The sequence below is a fragment of the Propithecus coquereli genome, unplaced genomic scaffold, assembly GCF_000956105.1.
Source record: "Propithecus coquereli isolate 6110/MARCELLA unplaced genomic scaffold, Pcoq_1.0 Scaffold70, whole genome shotgun sequence".
Taxonomy (NCBI): Eukaryota; Metazoa; Chordata; class Mammalia; order Primates; family Indriidae; genus Propithecus; species Propithecus coquereli.
In genome coordinates, this window is record NW_012153063.1 from 1,845,026 (window position 1) to 1,859,497 (window position 14,472).

The following is a 14,472-nucleotide window of genomic DNA, read 5'->3' on the forward strand; positions in this document are numbered from 1 at the left end:
AGAGTTTCCTGTTCAGTGCAGGATTTCCCTGTGTTTGTTCATTCTTAAAACAAACAAACAAAAAAATCCACCCTTTCCCCTGACCTCAACATTCTCCACGCCCTGTTTGTGTCCGTTCCTTAAATAGGTACACATGCAGGATAGACTCTCAAGGAAACGAAGTCAAATAGGACAAAGGTAAAATGAAAAACACATTAAGAATAGGAAAGGTACGGCAGAAAACGATCCAATCCAATAACACACTGAATAATAAAAATTCCAATTACACCCTCATATTTCAGGCCCTGATTTGGTATGAGCAAGATATTTGGATAATCCCTTTGAGATACCTCTAAAGGGAATCTGATTTGCTATAAAACAGTGATAAGTTTTCTTTAAAAGCAAGTACTTGATGTCACTGGTACACAGAAAAAGCAATACAGCCTCGAGGAATTTAGCATCTAACTTGCATAACTGTGCTGTCCTGAGGGCATAGCTCATTACTGCCCACTGCCTGTTCTCTTTCCCTCCCTCCCTCTTTGCCTTTCCTCCTTTTTCCTTTTCTCCCTCCTTTTTTTTTAAATCTCAACAACCTAGAGAAAGAGGATCCAAGTTGGGAAGTTCTTTTTGTATGTATTTATTTTTTAAAGTTAACATCCTTCCAAGAACCCTATAAAGAAGGTGCCATTCTTATCTCCACTACCAGATGAGATATTCATCAGAAAGAGGCCACGCCAGGATTTGAACCCATGCAGCCTGACTCCAAGAGCCCATGCTCTTAGGCACATCTGCTTTTTAGTCTAAGAAAGAACGAGAGCTGAGCTATCAATTTAAGGAGCTTGTGGTAGGCAGAATAATGCTCTCCCCTCAGGTGTCTACACCTAGTCCCCAGAAACTATGTTCTGTTACATGGAAAGGGGGAATTAAGGTTATGAATGGAATCAATTTACTAATCAGATGACCTGAAAATATGGAGATTAACTGGATTATCTGGGTGGGCCCCATGCTATCACAAGGGTCCTTAAAAATGAAGCAAGAATTGAAAGAGAGAACCAGAGAGATGACAGCATGAGGACATAACAGCTGTGATGACGGAGGAATGAGGTCGTGAAGGCAAAGTAATAGATCTCTTCCCTGCAGAGCCTCCAGACAAGAAGGCAGCCCTGCCAACACCTTGACTTTAGCCCACTGAAAAGGCACAGTACAGTCACATAGGCATTAAGCAACAGCAATCCTCCAGGGGACCAAAGGGCTAAGACTTCTAACCTACAGCAGTGTAAGATAATAAACTTGCAAAGTAAATAAACACGATACTGAATTTGTGGCAATTGGTCATGGCAGCAACTAGAGAATGAATGCAGAGGTTACAGCTGGTCAGGCCTGAGCAGTAAGGACCTGTGAGAAACAACAGGGTAGGCACCACGCATCCTGCCCGTCCAAAGGAGGAATGCAGGAATTTGAGATCGTAAGAATGAAGACAGGTTCTGGCAGTGGACAAAAGCCCTTTCCTTTCCTTTCTATATCCTGACAACTTTCAGGAGAATAGTAGTCTTGATATAGAACTTTATTTGAAAAATACCATTCAGAAATGTATGTGTTTAACTTTAACTGTGCCTCTCCCAATTGCTGGGTATCTAGCAATACGTGTATAAGCATCTGCCTTTATCCTTCAAGTTATTTCAGGAAAAACAGTGGGAAAAACCAAACCAAATCTTTAATGTGGTATTAAATGTAATTGCACCCCTACTGAAACAAATAAGCATCATTATTTGTTCAAATTCTAGAAAACATATGATGTTTAAAATTAGACTAGGTCCCTCCCTCATCATTGAGATTTTTATTTAAATTCAGTATGTCGGCAAGATACTTAGCCATGATTAATTTATGTTTATTAATTTACACTGACTGAATTCCACATAGGAATAATAAAAGGTAACAGATAAACTTGGCATCTAGAAATGCAGAATCAAATGGTCTTAAGGGTAATACGCCCCCAGAAGGTATTCATAACTGTATAGCAGCCAGATGACCTCCAATCAGAAGATCCTTAATGATTGGTAATTGTACACAATGGACAACTAGTCAAACCCCATAGTCATTTCTCTTGCTTAGGAAAAAGGCACACTGAAGTCACATAGGCATTAAGCAACAGCAACCCTCCAGGGGACCAAAGGGCTAAGATACTGGCTGGTATTTCTTACCCCAGTAAGTGGGGAGACAAAGGTCAAAATGCCCCCTCTAAACTGTCCATGATCTTGGACGTCCTACATTGGTAGCAGCCTCCCTGGATTATAACTGTGTTGAGTCACCACAACGGTGGCCTGCATGTTACCCCTAATGGAAACAGAGGCCTATTTACCTCTAAGAGCAGCTTTCTGCTCTGTGGGCTGAGAAACAACTCATGCCTGTAGCAGCCGGTCACTCAGTGGGCTGCACCGTCCAGTCTGCTGGTGAGGAAATGGTACAGCCACCTCATTGCTTTTTCTCTCAACCCAAACCTGAAGCCAGAGGTCATAAAACTCAGTGTCTGCAGGGGTCAGGCAGATAAAGTAAGTGCATGCAGCAGGCCAAGTATAAGGAAGACACCGCACTCTTGGACTGTCTCTTTGCACTTCTGCTAAGGCATGGATAAGAAGAAATATTGCTCTACTTGTAAGACTAAAAGACACAGCAAGTGTGATAAGACTTGGCAACCGATGGCTTGCTGTCTCATTGTGGAGGCCATAGGGAGTGGCAGCAACAGTGGAAAAATAGTCATCACATGGCCATTGCAAATGGGTAGTGATTGCTATTCGGTTCCAGCCAATTACAGCCACATGGGAATGTGAGCCCACTGTGGCCAGATCTGATTTTTCCAGACAAAGCCAGAAATATAGACTTTTTTGGTGTGACATTTAACGATTTTAAATGTTGGCCAAAAAACCCAAAAAACCTCATGAATGTTTTAAACTACCCTCTAGGCAAAATAAAAGCCTAAGTTAGACTTGGTACATGTTTAAGGAAAGGAAATCCAAAGCCTATTTAGTTTCTAAATAAGGCAGTCTGATTGTTCAAATTTTAACAGGCAAGAGGTAATGCACTCATATATACTGTGCTACCAGTAGGATGCAGTGTCCTGCCAAAGGCTACAGATGCCCTCTGTTTCTGAAGGTAAAAGTCTTCTAAGGAATGCCAACTCCCCGGTCACTGCAAGCTTTCCTTTCATCTGCTTTGGGACTACTCCAGTTCCCCATGCACCTCCCAGACCTGTCTATTCTTAGTACAGTCGCTGCAGTTGAAACGCAAGGTGCTGCCTGTCATGAGACGCTAATCAGAGTCCAACCCCTCCTTTCTGACACTGTTGAAAATGCACTATTGGCCTATGTCACAGGACTCTGATCTACTCAATCTCCCCCAAATACCATGTCGTGGAATTTGTAACATTTGCTTGGCAAATTTGCAGCTCCAGAAATCACAGTATATTTTGATGAAGAAAACAAAGCAAAAGAGTAGCCAAATTACCCATCTCTGACATCTCCTTCATGGAAATACCCGGTGGGTTTGCAGAATTTCTCCACATTAAGTCATACAAATGGCTAGATTTAATCCTAATATATCAACTGCTGGAAGACTGTTAATTCCTCCGTAAGTCAGTTGATTTGAAGAGAGGAATATTAACTCTGGCAATTTCCCCATAAAAACTCTTTGACCGTTTCTAGGGATTATGACAACCCATAATGCTCATAATTGCCAAGTTCACAGCCTCAGCTATGTGTACCTACTACCATCATATTCTGACAGCTCACAAAGAGTTCATCTTTGTCCCAATTGACACAATGGAACACTCTCCCTCCAAGGGTTGTGGGCAGAGAGTTGCCATCTGCATGGCTTCTTTATTAGCCAGGGCAGGAGAGGAGTGGACCAGGGAAATTTGACATGGGAGTTGAAGGAACATGTCAAATATGGAGAAACTTTACTGGAGCATACCCTGTAGAACATAGCTGCTGATTCATGCAAGTTCAGGGGGACTTCTAGGTAATGACATAGAAGTTAAACACTGACTTATATTCTTGGGTAGCAGAACAAAGTTCCAAGGGACTGGGAGACAATAGCTGCATGAAGTACACTTCCTTAGCCCTGGGTGGGAGGTTATCTCTGGGCTCCAGGAGGCATGGGATCTTTATTTAGTTCTTAGAGAATGAAGATAAGAAGAAAATAGCCTCTTCAGGAAGCAGGAAGGAAAAAGGAAGAAAGACACTATTGCTTCTTTATAAGCATGTTCAAGGAGCACCAAGCCAACCTGGTCGCCTATGATACCTGGACACTCCTGCCCTGTTCTCTAAACAAACACTACTACACAGGAAGGCCTAGGGAGAGGGAGGTGCGGGGCACAGGGACTGGGGGAGGCAGGATGTGACCGTGATCGCATTTCCTCCCAAGAAAAGCCAGGCCCCTGCTGCCATCCTGCACACCCCCTCCTGCCATCCTGCGAGCTGCTGGCCCAGCCGGGGAAGCCTGAGGCTTTCAGGGGCTTTTATCGTATTAGAAGCATTTTTCTCATCATAACCGAGACCTTTAGTATTGCATTAAAAAGATGGTTAATTTTCTTAAGCTTCCTTTTAAACACAGAAATAGGATTAGAAGGATAACACGCTCAGATGCAAGCCCATTATTTGATTATGTCTAAACCTAATCCTGCCTTCACCTTGGCCTGCAGAGTCTCCATTTTGGGGTTTATTGGTTGATAATGCCAGGGCTGTCAGATACTATTACTTGGGTAGTATCTGTTGCTACGTGCTCTTTCTTCCACTATCAAATGCTGAAGGCTTGAAATTGAATTACAGGGTAAGTTCTCAAAGCCTTGCCATCTTTTGCACCCTTGTACCTATTTTCAAGGAAGAAGGAATGGTGCGGGCACCCAAACAATGGGAACTCTCTTTGGTACAATTCATTTCCCATAATGCTTCAGAGAAAAGCCTTATAACCAACCTTCCTTCCATTGGACAACCTTTCTATTCTCTCATATTATTAAGGATGAGGGAAAGTGGTATTGACGTGGATAAAAACATCAGAAGAAGTAGCTACGGGTGACTATTTTCTATCCTATTACTTTGCATATGATATTAATGCTAAAATGATCTGTCAGGTCATCTCCCTGAGGGTAGCAACTCTGCCTTGTTGATACCCAGTGATGAACACACTTTCTGGCCCAAAGCTAGTGTTCAGTAAACACTTGTATAACTGAACCAAGAATTCGTACCACCTCTTGGTTACATGCAAAAGGGGACCCTATTGGTCCTCTCTGTGGAGAAGGAAACGGCATTCCCAGGCCCAGCATCTGTGAGCCGGGCTTGTAATAAGAGCACACATACGGCTCGTCCTTCAACCCCCTTCTCCCCTCCCCAACCCAGCAGCCTCCAAGTCTCTTTACCTGTCGCAGTGGTTGCATTTAAAGGGCTTTGCACCTGTGTGTTTCCTGTAGTGCCTCGTGAGCTCATCGCTTCGTGCGAAACGCCACTCGCATCCCTCCCATGAGCACTTGTAAGGCTTCTCACCTGCAGAAAGAGATGGAAGGTCCCTGGTCAGCGAAAGGAACAAAACAGCCTCACACCTGATCAGGCCCTGCTGCCTGGTGGCCAGTCTTGGGAAAGGGCTGTTTAAATCGTTCTTGAAAGACTAGATTTCCTAACATAGTACCCCGCTTTTTTCCCCCCAAGTCTCCTGGTGTTTTTTGTTTTCTTGTTGTTAACCTTCAAAAGTGGTTTCACAAGATCCTCAAATCTGACGCTGTCATTTCAGTTCCCAGAGTCAGAGCATTTTCTTTGGCTGATGAGGGATCAATTTTTATTTATTTTCTATTCCCCAGAGCACTCTGACCCCCACAGTCCAGGCAGAAAGGAAATGTGCTATTTTCATCTGAACCACAAATGCTTCTAATTCTATTTTTCTCCAGAACCTACAGTAATTTGCCATTTCAGGCTTTTTAGTCTTCTCCCTCCCCTTCCCTCCTGCCACAAACTGCAGCCAGGTAGCTGGCTGACAAGGCAAGCAGCTCAGGCCTCCCAGAACCACTGATCCTTCCAGTAAATGTGATGGATGGACAGCCAGGAGAAAGGACTACAGCCTGAGAGTAACACAAAAATCACTCGATGATTCCTGACGCTACACAAAATACTGTCACAAAAGTCTGAGTTAGAAAGCTCATAACTTAATGACTCCACAGTGTTCATATCAGGGAACAATATATATTATCATAAAATATTTTTAAAATCAATTTGTAGAGCAAGGTTTTAGCCACAGGAAAGCTGCTTATAAGCATGAAATTCGAACACTTGTGCTCAAGTGACCTTTCCGTACAGTAAATACAGATGGAGGACTGTGTTAGAGAAAGTACATGGCTTTGCCTTAGACCTTCTTTTTTTTTCTTTTAACCCATCACGTCTGTCACCAAACATGAAAAATATTTACTCTTCCAACTGTATGGTGGGCTGGTTCTAATTAAGAGGAAAAATAATCTTTGGAACCCCGTGAAATCATGAGACTGAATTACCAAGGCCTGTCACTGAGGGGTAGGTTAGCACATGCTTAAGAGCTCTGAAGCCAACTTTCCTGGGCTCAGCTTCCAGTTTTGTCCTTAATTGTATGACCTTGGGCAGATTAATAAACCTCTCTGTGCTTCTGCTTTCTTAGAGATAATCACAGCATGTACCTCAAAGGGTTTGGAGAGCATAGATCAATGTCCGTGCACATTATATATTAATCAGAACAGTGCCCAGCACGTATAACATTCACATAACTGGCAAATATTATAAACTGCCAAACTCAAAATTTCAGGACACACAGGTGCCAAAGTACTTTGGCTGTTCCATTATGTCTCCATTTTTAATAGCTAAACCTTTACTAGGCAGCCCTTAAGGAGACATTACCGAGCTACTATACTTGACCTATTTTCTTCCTTCCACCTTTCCCCTTCTCTTTAAACCTGACTACAAAGCATTCACAATTCTTTATTTGTATCACCTAGAATCAAACCAAACATGCTTGAAAATTTTATTTCATTAAATCGGTGCCCTAGCGAGCCACTGCTCTGTAAAACCCGCAGAGAAGAAAAATGAGAAACACAGGCATTTCTTTTAAAGAGAACCAAGAGGACATGAAGGAGGGCTGGAAGCACAGGAGGAAACCCATTCAGTTTTGGAAACCAGGAAAAAAAAATGAATCAATGAGCAGTGTTAAAAGTTCACCTTCTGGCTCCTGCAAGCAAAAGTTTAGAAAAGATGCGCTGGCTGAAGGGAAGGTAGCAGAGGGGAGGTGTCACAAAAACTTTGGAGTCAGCACACTTGGGATCTTGCTGAGTTCATTACAGACTCTCGGCCTCAGTGTCTTTATCTGTTAAATGGGGGTGAGCTTATTAATAAACCCATGTTTATTGTGAGGTTTAAATACGTTGTGCATGAAACGTATTTCTTGAGCCTTGCACACAGTAACTATTCAATTCATCTCAACTCCCTTTCCTCCCCGTGTGTGCAGTGGCTGCTAGGACGGCAGGGCTAACTAGCTGTCAATAAAAACTTTCAGCGCTCATGGCTCCAGACAGCTAAGTCTGGAGTCACTCGGGACAGCCAAAATATTGGAAAACAGAAAGCCTTTTGAAGTTTTAAATATTTTCTCAGTATATTGATGGAGAACAGATCCAAAAAACTGAGTGATTTTTAGTACTTCTCTGCATGAGTGGGATATGGAAGGTGCAGGAAGAGACCCTGGTACCTTCTTGGAGAGAGGTGTTGGCATCACTTATTAATACTATTGATCACCCACCAGGCTCTGTTATTTCAAGGGGAAATCTGGCACAAACAAAAAACAAGAAGGAGGCACCTAAGACTTCAGAAATTCAAAATGCCCTGCAGTCCCAAAGGCCTGCAAGTGTAAGTAAAACTGGAGGTGCCCGGAACCTTAGAGACCAAACAATTCCCAGATGCAACAAGGCACCTAGGAAATCCCATGAAACTCTACAGCAACAAGCAGAGACATCCAGTCCCCCAAATTAATCCCACAATTGAAGTGACCCATCTCCATCTATCACAGGCAACCACATTGTGAAGGACACAGCAAAGACAGAGAAAATGAAGACTGAAGTGAATGTCTTTGGGCATTTTTTTTTTTAATTTCAAAGTGTTTGCTTTTCCTCTTGCTGAATTAACTAGTTTTGTTTTATTTTGGTGAGCAGTATCAAGGATTTAGTTATTTCCCAGAAAATGAGGTAGATGTTTAGTTAATTCCCAGCACAAATCAATTATCCTATCCGGAAGCTATTTCAGTGTCCTAGTGGCTGTGTCCACTGCAGAGAAACAGCAGATAGCTTGACGTGGCTCTGAATCTTATCATCCAACCTTGCTTCCTGCTTGTGGTGAATGCCATGCAGAAGAATATGACAGGCTCCTTTGTGCTCTGATATTTTAGCCATGTTATATTACAGTGATTTATCAAACCATTTTTCCAATGTCTGGCTAGTCTACCTACAAGTTGACATTTCTGCAAATACTAATAAGAAATTTACAATAATCGAGAATACCCAATGAAGGAGCAGTGCCTGAAACAGGCAGAGCTCAGAAATGAGAGGAGCAGAAAAAATAAAAAGAATTGGGAATATGACTTCATATTTAGGGCACAGGAATTGTGGGGTTAGGCTGGCCTCGTTTTCAGGTTCTATACCACTTCCATAAACCTATTGTACTCGAAAGGCAGGTCAGCAAAATTCTTCTGTTAGTATTTTCAGCATGGCCAAGACCGCATCTCCCTAGACACCCATGGCCCTGGCTTGATCTGGGGGGTGGACCCACCTCTAGCCATCATGCATTAGTTTTCATTTTAATAGCCTACCTGAAGATTTCCACTCATTTTATTAAAATCTTGGGTTTCTTTCTTTGTATAAGAAAAAAAGAAAGCCTTTCTTTCTTTGAGGGGGAGAGATAGAGGGAAGAAAATGGCAGTTCAGTGATAAATGCAGCAGGTTTCATGCAAAATCAGGTCTTCCCTCTCTTTTTCCCTTCTCTTTCACCTTCCTGTCTCCCCTTCCCGCAAACCAGATACTCCTCCCTCCTGGGTATAAAACAGAGGCGCTGTACTATGCTGTATCACACTTGGAGTAATGCACACCATTCAGCTTGCTGCACCACTGGAGTGCACAAAAATGGTCCGGAGAGGTCTATTTCAGACAGGCAGATGGAAGAGAGAATTAAGACTGAATGAAGGTGAGCACCTCACAGAGGGGTGGGGGGCGTGAGGCAGGCCCGCACAGCTCGGCTCACAATGCCAGCAGCAGAGCATACCCTTCAGGACCTCCTGAATTTCAGGGCAAATACTGAGAACCACTTTTCCTGTCTGCCAACAACCCCAGGAAACTCGTTTCCCTGGGGGAGTACATGCCACCTCAGAAGTGACAGTAGGTCTATTCAGGTGTAAACAGATTTACAGCCAGATGAGAGCTCTTAAGGAGAGGTAAGGGTGCTTGAGAAACACGGCTGACATTTAGTGAGGTTGAATCATGGCAAGAATTCAGTTTTCCCACAACATGGGTCTGAAATGAAATGTGGTCTAAACCAGAGTAGTATTTTCTTAGTTTCTTACAGGGTCACTCTCCCCATGTTGGGATCATCAGAGTTGAGTGATCAAAAATCACTATCATAAATACTTTTTGAGCATGCATCTCCAATATATGTCAATTTATTCATGAACTATATAAATGTACTAATGTCCTAATATATTAGGATATTGTAAAACATACTCCATAGAGCAATTAAAAAGAATGAGGGTAAATTAAATGTAAATAGATGTTACACATTTTTCTTCTTGCCTTCAAAAAGCCTGTGTTGTACAATGCTACTTCCAAGGCCGCTGCCCTGCAGGATAAATAAAACAGCTTTGCTGTCAACCCCACCATCTTACTGGTCCTGGGGCTTCCATTCTTGGCCCCTACGGGCCATTCTCCATACAGCAATCAGAGCAATCCTTTGAAAATGTAAATCAGAGCATGTGTGTCCCTTGCAGGGGAACTTAATCTATGTATTTCCATATAAATGGTTTCTTTGACATCCACTGGACTTCATACATTTAAAAACATTATTCCATAAAGGGCTCCACAGGTTTCATCAGACTGCCAAAGACATTCAGGACCCACAAAAGGTTAAAATGAAATTAAACTCTAAATGTTCCAATGGCATTCTATTATATCATTCTCAGAATAAAAGTCAAAAGCCTGTAAGGTCCTACAGTATAGAGTCTACATGATTTGCCTCGGGCTACCTTTCCAATCTCATCCCCCTCCCTGATTCAGGCACTGCTGTCCTGCCTGCAGGCTCCACCTCAGGGCCTTTGCACTTGCTACTTCCTCTGCCTGGAACACTCTAGTCCCCTCACTTCACTCAGGGCTCTGCCTAAAATAGCGAGACCTACCCTCGCTATCTTCTGTAAAATGGCAAATTTTGTCACATTCTCCATAACACTTAATCACTTTGAGAGGAGACCGAATATTGTGTGTATTATCGTCTGTTTCTCTGACCACAGCATTAGCTTCATGCAGACATCCATTCTGCTCTCTGTGATACCACCAGTGCTAAACCAGTGCCTGGTTCAATCCTGTTGAATACATTGAATAAATAAAGCATCCAGATTTGCAATAAAGACTTGAGTCACAAAGAGGGGCAGGGAAGTCTGCGTGATTTCCAATCCCTCATTTTCTATGTACTGAACTGATTTAAGAGTAGAAATGTTTGCTTGGTTGTTTAAACATGACACCCCTCTTTAACAGGGACTCAAATGCAGTACTTTACAATCAATCAAGTATTCCTTCCCCATCAAAGGTCACTTCCACTTCTTCCCTGTCTCCTGGATCCTAAATAGGAGGATCCTGAAAACCTTCCTAGAACCTTTATCTCACACGTAGGATTTCAGTCTCCTGAGCAACATCCCCTCTGGGAAGCAAAGTGCATTTTCCTATGAAACTCATTTGCAAAGGTTCTCTCTGAAGATGTATTTGAGAAAGCATAAGTGATATGTTGAATGTATCGTGTGCTATATGTTTGCCCTTTAAGATACAGACTGTAGCATGAAATACGAACACGTGGCAGAATCTTGCACTCAGGTTTAAAGATCGCTCACAAATAAATGTTGCTGATACAAATTTTCTGCATCCCTTTCCTGATCTGCAAAATTTCAAGTTCCTAATCCAAGTCCTAAAAGGACTAGAACTCCGAAACGCCCAGATTTCTGTTAAAACAAATTTTACCTGTTTCCTTTCATTTATTTTTCTAATGTGGTTCTGGACATCTGGGCATGTCAATGTCCTAGTCTCTTTAGGACCTGGACTGAGAACTTGGAAATTTTGCAGATCAGGAAATGGAAAAGCAAACTGGAAAGGAGGAAGACTCTTTGTCATGGGTTTATATTGCCACTGAGTACATCTATAGGAAATCAGCAAAGACCCATCAATTGCCTTCACATCACACTCAGCAGTACTAGAGAATTTAAGCAACCTGGAGAATGAAAGACGTTGTAGAGAGAAGATGTCACTAAGCTTTCTTAACTCTAGAAATAGAGTAACCAGTAAATATCATTCCATAGCTTGTCAGTGTCTTCTCAGGGTGTAGATGCTGCAAATAAAAAACACCTATACCAAGTTATTGACTCTGCTTTAGAAAGCTGCCTCAGAGTTCCTCTTAGATTCCAGCTGAATCTTAAATATTCTCTTTTTTCAAGGTTTTTGGCTTAGCTGATTGATGGAAAAATAAGACAAGGGCTTTATTACCTAGAATTTCAAAAGCCTTTGCTACTCCATAGAATAAAATGTGCACTCATTTATGATCCATGTGGATTTTTCATTCACCCATTGCTTGCTCACCCAAAAGCCTACTAGGTGCTAACACCTGAGTTACTGAATTTCACAAAGCACCACTCTACAGAGCATACAAACATCTACCTTATTTATTCACAAAATAACTAATAAAACAATAACTGGACTAGGATAGATTGACTCCTCAGAGCCTGGATCATTACTTTAAAATGTTTGCTCAAAAATCTGTAATACAAAATTTAAACGCTATTCTCAATGAGCTACAGCTCCTACTTCAGAAAATAGAGAAAGCTGAGAAAAGATTCTGATTTATTCCCACAATTGTTGACAATTGTGCTGTCTGAGACAGTAGCCAGTAGCCACATGTGGCTATGAGCACTTTAAATGTTGCTAAGGTAACTAAAAAATTGAACTTTTAATTTAAGTTTAATTAATTAAAATTAAGATTAAAAAATGAAACAGTATAAAAATATTTTATACGCTTGGCCTTGATAGGACTACATTTAACTTTCACCATTGAAAATTTAGCATACGGATTGAGGTATGCTGGATGCATATGATATACACTGGATTTTGAAGACAGTATTCAAAAGAATGTAAAACATATCTCATTAATACTTTCTTAAATATTGATTTAATATTGAAATAATCATGTTTTAGATACATTGGTTTAGGTAAAATATATTATTAAAAATAATTTTACCTGTTTCTTTTCACTTTATTTTTTAAATGGGGTTATTAGAAAATTTAAAATTATATACGTGGTTTGCATATATTTCTATTTTGGACAGCACTGGGTGAAAATATATTTTCTACACAGAAACCCCACCATCAACTCAAGCTTGAGGGCTCATCCTTCCTAGGTTTTCCCCACACCCAGTCCATAGCCTAGAATGCCAGGTGTTCCCATTTCCACGTTCCTACCATGGCAGAAGCACTCTTCCAGACACAAAATCTGAGCATTCTTTTCTCAACTGTGAGAAAGCTAAGGAAGAGAGATTCAGTAACAAGCCCAGTTACTCCCCCTTTGTGAACTCTCTCATCTCTACCCGTTTCTTTTTCACCCTCATCACTATCGACCTCACTGTGTGTAAGGCCCGGACTGTCTCCAGAGGCAACAGCAGCCCTTTCCTGTTTTGAGGGTTCCCCTTCCTGTTGTTGCATCAGGGTCACCTGAGGCACTTGTGAAAAATGCAGACTCCTAATTCCCATCTGGACCTTCTATATCAGAATCTGCTTTTAGAATCTCTGTGCATGGGTTCAGGATCTGAGGAAGTGATCTTTAAGCTATGATATGAAGGAGGAGGAGTTAACTAGGTACAGAGAGAAGAAAGCTTTGCAGCTTTAAAAAGCAGGGCATGCAAAGGCCCTGGGGCACAAGAAGCTTGGAGATTTTAAGAAATGGTCATTAAATCCAAAGGCTCAAAGAAGCCTTCTCTGATTGTCACATTCCACCCCCAAACTTAGGGGTATGTTTGGGGTCTCTCTCCCTGGCCAGGATATGGATTTCACGAGGGCAGGAGCCACATTTGACTTGTTCTCCACTTTATCCACAGTAGGTAGCACACACTTTATGCATGATAGAAGCTCAGATGGTATTCTTACTTGCATAGATTACCCATGAAAGTGCGATAAGAAACCCAAAGTAACTCCTATCTTTAAATAGTTCTCATCCCCTGCAGCCACTTCTCTTACCATAAGCAGTCCTCTAGCATGCTGGTTCTCAAACTTCAGCTCACATTAGAATCCTCTAAAGGGCCTGGGCAAATGCAGGTGAGTGGACCCCACCCTGAGAGTTTCTGATTCACTGAGTCTAATTCACTAGGAGAGGGCCCAAGAATCTGCATTTCTACTAAATTCCCAGATGAGGCTGATGCTGCTGATTCAGGGACCACACTTGAAGGGCCATTGCTCTAGTGGGGGAAAAAATGAACTAGTCATCAAGGAATAGATTATTCTAGTTCTGACTCTGCCACATAATAGCAATGTGGGCTTGTAAAGGCAGTTAACTTCTTTGGGACTAATGGTTCTTAACTGCGTGGGGAAGGAATTTGAAAAAAATATATCCCACTTCCCTTGTAGTTACGAAGATTCTATGGAACCTAGTACATTAGAGTGATCGGTCAATTACAAAGTCCCAGATAAATGAAGGGTGTTATTATGACGGTATTGATATCAAAAGGGAGTTTGGGAACATATAGGAGGCCAGTGAGCACTGTGGGAACAGAGATCTCTGTTTCCTGTATGAGCCAGGCAAGGGCACCAGGGCTTCTCTATGAGACTTAGACTGCAGCCCAAGCAATGAACTGAATTCCTTCCTAGGCCCACCCTGCCTTATGAAGCACAACCAGGAAGATACACAGGATTAAACAAATCCTTTGGGGCCATGTTCCAATTTTACTAACTCTTAACTTTTTTTAAAATGTTCTTTTAGAGGCAAAGTCTTAGATTCTTTGTGAATTTGTTTGAAATGCTGGAGGAAGACTGGGTTGGTCATGAAAATTAGTAACCAACCCAGATGCTGAAATAAGTTTAGCTGTTGAAAATTAAGGAGCTTTTGCAATGTGCAACCTGTGATTCCAATCCATGTGTTTATAGATATTATACCATGTTTTCCATAAGCCAAAGAATGCCATAAAATTCTTAAAGCCATTTCTTTTTTTTTT

At 41.7% G+C, this 14,472-nt stretch overlaps 1 protein-coding gene across 1 annotated transcript in view; it reads right to left on the bottom strand.

Moving 5' to 3' along the window:
• Positions 1–14,472, bottom strand: part of KLF7 (Kruppel-like factor 7 (ubiquitous)) — an 88,098-nt gene that overhangs the window by 6,393 nt on the left and 67,233 nt on the right. Inside the window, exon 3 of the mRNA XM_012661248.1 lies at positions 5,390–5,513. Within this exon, the coding sequence (XP_012516702.1) occupies positions 5,390–5,513 (124 nt within the window). The remainder of the gene's footprint in view (positions 1–5,389; positions 5,514–14,472) is intronic.